The 8,239-nt window shown below is 46.0% G+C and overlaps 1 protein-coding gene across 1 annotated transcript; it reads left to right on the top strand.

Annotated features, from left to right (window-relative positions):
- Nucleotides 1-3,719: 3,719 nt before the first annotated feature.
- Nucleotides 3,720-4,520, top strand: LOC308080543 (chymotrypsin A-like; the record flags this gene model as incomplete). The annotated part of the gene is made up of 1 exon (XM_080422439.1): nucleotides 3,720-4,520. One exon carries the CDS (start codon nucleotides 3,720-3,722, stop codon nucleotides 4,518-4,520), a length of 801 nt encoding a protein of 266 aa, XP_080278565.1.
- Between the last annotated feature and the right edge of the window lie 3,719 nt (nucleotides 4,521-8,239).

Genomic DNA, 8,239 nt, shown 5'->3' with positions numbered 1-8,239 from the left:
TCATTATCTGGCAGATTTGCTGTCTGCTGAGTGAGGTGCTCAGATTCTCAGGAGTTCTCCAGTCTCTAAGGAGAGGTGTCATTTTGGAATTATATTAAATTTAAATGCATTTGTTTGTTATTATATAATTCATTATAGAGATCACTTGTTTTTTATTCTATTATATCAGCACAGGGTCAGATGACAGTTTTAATTGCAATTCTGTGATAGACTGCAAGGTTTATTACAGTTCGAGTTACCTCTGCTTTGACATTGAAACACTGTGTTGGAACACACTGTAGGCAGGTGAATGTACTATCCAGCAGACCTGTGATTCTCCCAGGATGATCTTTCAGAAGTTATTGCTTGTTCTTTCAAAGATCAAGAGGTTCTCTGTTTTATGCTGAGAAAATGAAAGCAACCCCAGTAGCTCAGTGGCTGCTGCCTATTTGATCATCAGACATGACAGGCACCTGTCTTGGTGCTTTGAAGAGAAAGGTTGTGGAGGAAATACAGAGATAAGGCGTAGAGTCTAAAAAACAACAATATCAATACCTGGAAATGTCTCAGTGGAGGTACACTTCAAATACATTTTGTGTTGTGGAAATGGAGACATTGTCCCTCAATAAAATGTAAACGGCAAAAGGCAAAGTTAAAAGGTAAGTAAGCACTACCTGTGGTGGAATGGAGAAAACATTTACATACACGTGTGCTCATACGCACACTTGAATCAATGTTTGAATGACATCTGACATGTCAAACACAATTGTTACAGTATTGTGAGAGATGCAAACACTATATACACACACACACACACACACACACACACACACACACACACACACACACACACACACACACACACACACACACACACACACACACACACACACACACACACACACACACACACACACACACACACACACACACACACACACACACACACACGCTGCAGGCACACACATCGCACTGTAATTGTCAACATCAAACTATGTCATTACTACCTTATTGGATGGATTGGTCTGGGGTCACGGGTGGAACATTTGCCAAAAATAGCAGATCTACAAGGTCTACAAGGTCAACGCGTCGCGTGAACTTGTAGATCGTCTATTTTTGGCAAAGAGATTTAGAGAGTGAAAAAAAGACTATCAAGTACGTTCTTTACAGAAGCGTTTTACCAATTCTAGAGAGTTTAAGTGGTTCCAGATATGCAGCTCGACAAAGGTGAATTGATCCCAGTGTCTGAGGGAGGACAATTTCACGATAAATTAAAATCTCTGGGATGCGATTATTGTGAGTGTTTTGTATCACGATAAACGATAACAATTATAGTCCCATTCCTAGTCACAGGTGTTCAATACCTAGATCAGGCAAAAGGAGTCGGGGTCAGAGTGAGTCAGAGAGCAAATAACCCACGGCCACAATAGGTGTGCCCGAGGACTCGTTCAATGCTTCACTCAGCCACCCATAACATATGCCATAAACAAATGATAATCTGGGCATTCGCTGTAGACCTCGGTATAACCGACCTTGGGCCTGGCTGCTTATTATGCCCTTGCCCACGGCTTGCGCAGATAAGCCGGCCCAGTACTGTGTAGACATACACAGAAAAGAATTATGTATCATAATATCTGTCATTTAGAAAATGGTTACAGGCAAAATGATACTGAGGAGCCAAACGTAGTCTGTAAGACTACATGTACGACAAATTTTTAATAATTTTGAATTATTTAACACAAATCTTTTTCAGATGAGGGTCCGTGGCTACATACATTATTTTGGGGGTCCTTGTGGCACGAAAACGTTTGAAAACTACTGATTTAGAAGGCATTTGTAGAATGGATGAGCACCAAATGGAGCGAGAGAACGTCAGCAATCCTGTTCCATACAGCCAAGGACATGGAGGAGCTGCTCTGCATCATCACCCATAATGGCAAGGCAAGGCAATTGCCCGAAACGGATGGCAAAAAGACGCAAATGTTGTGAGCACAGGTTGCATCTTGTAAGAGACCGACATCCCTCTAACACAGTGGTTTTCAATCCTTTTCATATCGAGGTCCATTATTTATTTGGCCACCATTTGATGAGATTTAGCCTCTCAGACATGTTGTCAAGGCAATTGCCCGAAACGGATGGCAAAGTCTGAAATGTTGTGAGCACAGGTGCACCCACGCACACACACACACACACACACACACACACACACACACACACACACACAGACACACACACACACACACACACACACACACACACACACACACACACACACACACACACACACACACACACACACACACACACACACACACACACACACACACACACACACGACAACTGAATTGCCATTTCAGGATCAATTAAGGTCTATCTATCTACACACACCCCTGGCCTCCTCCTGGCTGCATTTCGAAGTGTCCTTGAGCAAGTGCCCCCCGATCAGCAGGCAGGTGGCTTGCGTGGATGCTCCCGCCAATGCGCACATTATCGAAACGTTTTTTTTTCTGCTATTTTTTTCTTATACTACCGGACCCTCGTGCGTGTAATGAGCTGATCTCCGTGAGGACGGAGGTTACGGAGAATATTCCATGATTAGGTACAGTATAGTCGCTGTTTTCGCTGGCAAGGGGACAGTAGACGGATGAATTAATTAATTAATTCCTGGCAGTGAATGAGTTAACAGGAACGTAATGGAATGGAATAGAAGCTGCTGAATCACATCAGCACTGTGCACACTTCATATTTGCTACGATAGATTTGAACTGAATAGAACGTAACTCAATAGAAGCTTCTACATGTCTTTTCCATAATACTCCCATGATCTCATTTAGGTAGCATTTATTGTGATTATTTGTGCAACCTAGGGGGAATTGGGGCAGTTGACATGGCTTACATCATAGTCCTCAATTCCAAGAGGTGGATGGATCGGCCAACTTGGTCGGACTATTGGCTCATGGCGGTCCATAGTGGGGCAGGGTTAAGTGCCACTATCCAACTCGAAGGACCAAATTGCTAGGTGAGAGCTAATGGGACTGTAGGTGGAGTATATTTGGCACTCGCCCCCGATTGTTGGTCAGAACAAATACACAGGACCAGTGTCCTGTGTATTTGCCTGCCAGCCATCCCACAGGGAACAGAGGACAGTGTTGCAGTCTCAGCGGATCCCACTTAGTGGCCTTTTTAGGAAGCAAATGTACTTCATACATTTGGGGATGGCTGTAAGTAAGGCCATGATTCCACAGGTGTTGTCAATGATGATTCCCCAGGTGTTTTAATTTGAGTTAATATGTAAGGGCCTTACTGGACAGATTGTCATTGAAGCCCGCCCACGACGATCATAATTTGGAGATATGACATCATGCTGATGATAGCTGATTTATCATGACATCAGGAAGATGTCACGAGCATCCAGCCAAGCATTATATAAATGGTTGCAGTCATTCCATGAATTCAGATGCAATAAGCGTTACCCCAGAACTCCCTCTATCTATCTATAAGGCTACAAACTTCAAGACCCTCAACCAGCTCCCAACAGGAAATCCAGCAGCCGTACGCAGCCTATACGAACTTGGATATTTGGCCTTCCAACTCAAATACCTCTGCATCGTACAGGGCTCTTTAGACCCATATCCTTCATAATCACCAGGGTTGACATCTTAACCTCTTATCGGACACCACTCCTGCGGGTTCCAGTATAAAGGACGCTGCAGTCAGCCTGCTAGAGTCAAGTTGAAAGGATGGCCGTCTACATGTGGATTCTCTACTGCCTTGCCTTTGTTGGCACTGCGTATGGCTGTGGCTCGCCTGCCATCCCTCCAGTAATCACTCGACACTCCCTTATTGTCAACGGTGAGGAGGCTGTACCTCACTCCTGGCCCTGGCAGGTCTCCTTGCAGCTTCCCAACAGCTTCCACTACTGTGGCGGATCCCTGATCAACGAGAACTGGGTTGTGACCGCTGCCCACTGCAGCGGTCTGCCCATTCGTGAAATACGTGTGATCCTGGGAGAGCACAACCGCTCTTCAAGCGCAGAGGACATCCAGACCATGAGGGTTGAAAAGGCTTTCAAGCACCCCCTCCACGGATACCCAGATTACAGCTATGACATCCAGCTGCTCAAGTTGGCCAGCCCTGCCAAGTTGGGCATGCGTGTTTCCCCAGTGTGTGTGGCTGAGACTAGTGACAACTTCCCCGGTGCAATGGTGTGTGTGACCACTGGATGGGGCCAGACCAGCGACTCTGATTGGAACCCCACTGCCCTGCTCCAGCAGGCTGCTCTCCCCCTCCTCACCAATGAGCAGTGCAAAAAATACTGGGGCGACCGGATCAGTGACCAGATGATCTGCGCTGGAGCCTCTGGAGCCTCTTCCTGCTATGGTGACTCTGGTGGGCCCCTGGTCTGTGAGAAGGATGGAGCCTGGACCCTGGTCGGTGTAGTCTCCTGGGGCAGTAGTTCCTGCAGTGTCAACTCCCCTGGTGTGTACGCCCGCGTCACCGAGCTGCGTGCCTGGATGGACCAGACCATCGCTGCTAACTAAGCCTGTGCAGTGTTGTCACTCTAGTTCAGTGGTTCTCAACCTGTGGGTTGGGACCCCCAGGGGGGTCCCCACATGATTTTGGGACGGTCCCCAGATGACAGTGAAGTGACAATTGAAGGACTTTTAAGACCTTTTTACTGCCTCAATAAAAAAAAAGAAAAAGAAGAAATAAAAGAGAAAAAAAGACCATTGCTGCATCAAAAGTGATCAACAAACTATACAATAAAAAACATGTTAAACATTGGCCAAATTGTCAAATAATATAAGAGGCAAAACATTTCAAAATAGCTGATCTACAAGCTTGTATCTGCTATTTTCACAATATGTATCTGTGCTTGTTAGGGTAGGGGGTCCCCAGTTCAAATATGATTATTTTGGGGGGTCACAGCCAGAAAAGGTTGATAACCACTGCTCTAGTTGGCAAATTCACCAATTATTTGGCACCCCCCCTCCCCACCCCACGCATGCGCGTTCATGAGGGCCCACTGTGACCGCCTCGCGTCGGGGCCTACTGTTTCCGCGTTACGCGACTGGCTCTGGTTATAAGGGGCGGCCATAGCTGAGTGGTTAGTGAGCCCGCCTAGGGAGCCAGAGGCCCTGGTTGCCCCAGGTACGATTCCAGGCCACGCCAGCATATGTGTCGATGAAATGAAATTTGTCCCTGAGCAAGACTCTTAACCCCTAATTGCTCACAGGCCCTCATTGGAAACAAGCCCGCAAGGACTTTCATGAACGTCCTGTTAAAAGGAATATCCTTATCCTTATAATGTAAAAGTAAACAAACAAAAAACCCATCACAGAACCTCAAGGGTTCTGGAACGTTTAAGGTTAAGGACGATTCTGGGTTACCTTTTCGAAAAGAGACATCTGATGTAACGCAATAAAGTTTATTATTCCTAACTGTTTTACTGGACAATGAGTCATGAGACACTGACCAAGTAGAGAACGAATGTTCCTGCAAGAAATCAGGTTTAACTCCACTGTCCACGTGATTCTACGTCGGCGCGCCTCCTTCCGCTGCGTTCGCAATCATGGAAACGTGAACAACTCCTCCTTTTACCATATAAGGAGGAGTCGTTCACATTTCCATGATTATCCACCTGCACTCTGAGGTAAAGAAAGATGGAGGAGGGCGAGAAAGGGAATGGAAACACAGAAAGAAGAGGCAGATGAGAGGGAAGAAAAGAAGAGAGGCATACAAAGGAAGTACAGCAAAAGGGAGAGGCAGGGCAAGATTGATCCAGTGAATAGAGTTCAATGATTAAAAACTCAAGGGAGGGATGGAGAGAGAGAAATGAAGGACCAGCTACAGCTACATTAAATGAAACTGAGAGAAGGGGAGGGAGGGAGAGACGGAGCGAGAGAGGGGGAGAGAGAGAGCGAGAAAGGGCGAGAGCAGGAGTGTTCTTCTGGGAAGTGGGCCAGTGCGGCCGAACAATGAGTTCATACTGTAGCTGCACTGATTGGCCGTTGTTCTTCGGCCACAGACGACACAACGCTCCTAACCGAGGGCAATTAACCCGCACCACCTAATTCACGACCGCAACAATATGGCGGGGTGAGTTGCTGCAAGACAGGTAGCTGTGGAGGCCAACCTAGTGGTTGAAAGTGCCATTCAGATATGTACGTATGTATCCCAGTTTGTATCTACTGAAAATTGAATTCAAGAGGAGTGGAAACATTCGAGTGACAGCAGTGTGTCTATGTGTGTGCGCGAGTGCATGCGTTTGTTTGTGTGTCACACACACACACATGCACTTCTGTACTATTTCAATGCACATGTGGGTGTTGAATGAATGTGTATGTGTTTACCTAGCCCTGGTCCAGAGCGTTAGTGAGTTCTCTCTAACGCCCTGCCAGGCGCTGGGCTCTGCGCTTGTACAAGGAATTCCACTGCCCTGTGAGGGCTCCAACAGTAGTGAAAATAAACAAAACCATTTCGCTACACACCTAAACAAAGGCTGTTTTGTGTTGTTGAAAGTCTGTTCTCGGAGGTGGGAAGCCTCTCAGCACCCCACCTTCTCTGAAAAATAGTAGCATGCGCCCCCCTTAGCGCTCTGGACCTGGGCAGCTGGGCTAGTGTTTACCCAACAACCATGGGACCGTGTGTGTGTGTGTGTGTGTGAGTGAGTGATGAGTTACCTCTATCTGATAGTCTTGTGTGGTTTGGACCATACCATTTAGCTGTGGGGGGAGGGGGAATCTAAGGAAAGTGAAATCATCCATCTTTTGGGCAGACTCTGGATCAAACCTCAGCAGTGATGGATGAGGACAGATGTCTGTGTTGGGAGGGAAACACACAGCACCGCTGGACAAGAGCGCGGAATTGTCTGCTAAAAGAACAAGCTATAAATCAGCAGCTGTGCATTTGTCTCTTTTTGATTTTCTAACGTGACCGTGTGTTGTAAAAGGGAACATTCATAAGTGAAAGGATTCAGTCCAAAATGCTATGTAATCATCACTGTGGAGAGGCAATTGTCTCCTGGTCTCAGATTGTTGTACTATTAGCTTCCAGTGAGCTTTAGCATCAATGTTAACACTTCTGCTCCTGGTCAGTGAAGCGGCTGAAGCCCAAAATGTTTAATGCTGTAATGAGAGGTGGGCAGTGTTTTGGCTTTTGCTGCTGTCTTTTGTTCGGGGCCAATTACAGCGCTGCAGATAGAGAGCAATTAAGCCATGTTTTGGGCTCATTCGTCCTTCATCTCCTCCCACTGGTCTCGATTGGTCGACCATTAAGACTGGCTGAGTACTTCAGAGCTCACTGGCTGCATTCTGTCCCACCTTATATACAGTGTGCGCTGATTCTCAGACTCCTTGCACTGGTGGACTAAAAGCGTGACGTAATCTTTGTATTTTTGCTTAGGCAGTTATTACAACCATGAATTAGTTGAGGTGTATGCAAGTTCCATTACCATGCTGTTTTTATTACTTTAGTTGTCTTGTACATTGTAAATTGTATTAATTCATTAGTCTTTTTTTTTTTTTTTATAATTCTCTCTGCTACCCCCCCTTAAAACAACAACAACCAAACCAAACCAAACCGTGGCACTCTGTTAGTCTATTTACACACACACACACACACACACACACACACACACACACACACACACACACACACACACACACACACACACACACACACACACACACACACACACACACACACACACACACACACATGTCAGTGTGCCAGAAATGCATGTGGAATGCTTGGGAATCCGAATATTCCCGGTTCGATCCCATGGCTCGATTACACATTGTGTGTAAGTTTCTGCCCTTTGGCCAGGTACGAGAAAGTCGTTCTGAATGTATGACAGGCTCTAACACTTGTCCTCTTTGTAAACAGGTCAACACAGTGAGTATTGACAATCTGTTTTAAGCATCAAAGGGCTGCTCTCTCCAGTGACATTTCACCACTTCTCTCCACTCCACTGTCTGTACACTGATGAAATATGGCCTGATCTCTGGCCTCTCTCCAGTGGCCTTTTAACACCTCTTCCATCTCTGGTGACTGAACACTGATGATATATGACCTGATCTTTGTCTGCTTTGTGTCGTGTCCATCTCATTGTGTCTGAATCTCATCTCCTTCTGAAACCCTTCTCCATCGGCGGAGGGTAATGAAGGCTAGGGTAGGCTAAGCCTTCCCAAATGTAATGCTGGGAAATTCTGGGAATTGTGCAAATTATATATAATATATGAGCGCACCATTATTATAT

Source organism: Gymnoscopelus braueri (assembly GCF_963280865.1).
Source record: "Gymnoscopelus braueri genome assembly, chromosome: 24".
Lineage (NCBI taxonomy): Eukaryota > Metazoa > Chordata > Actinopteri > Myctophiformes > Myctophidae > Gymnoscopelus > Gymnoscopelus braueri.
The sequence above is the reverse complement of the archived record's forward strand: the minus strand, read 5'-3'. Positions and strand labels throughout refer to the sequence as shown.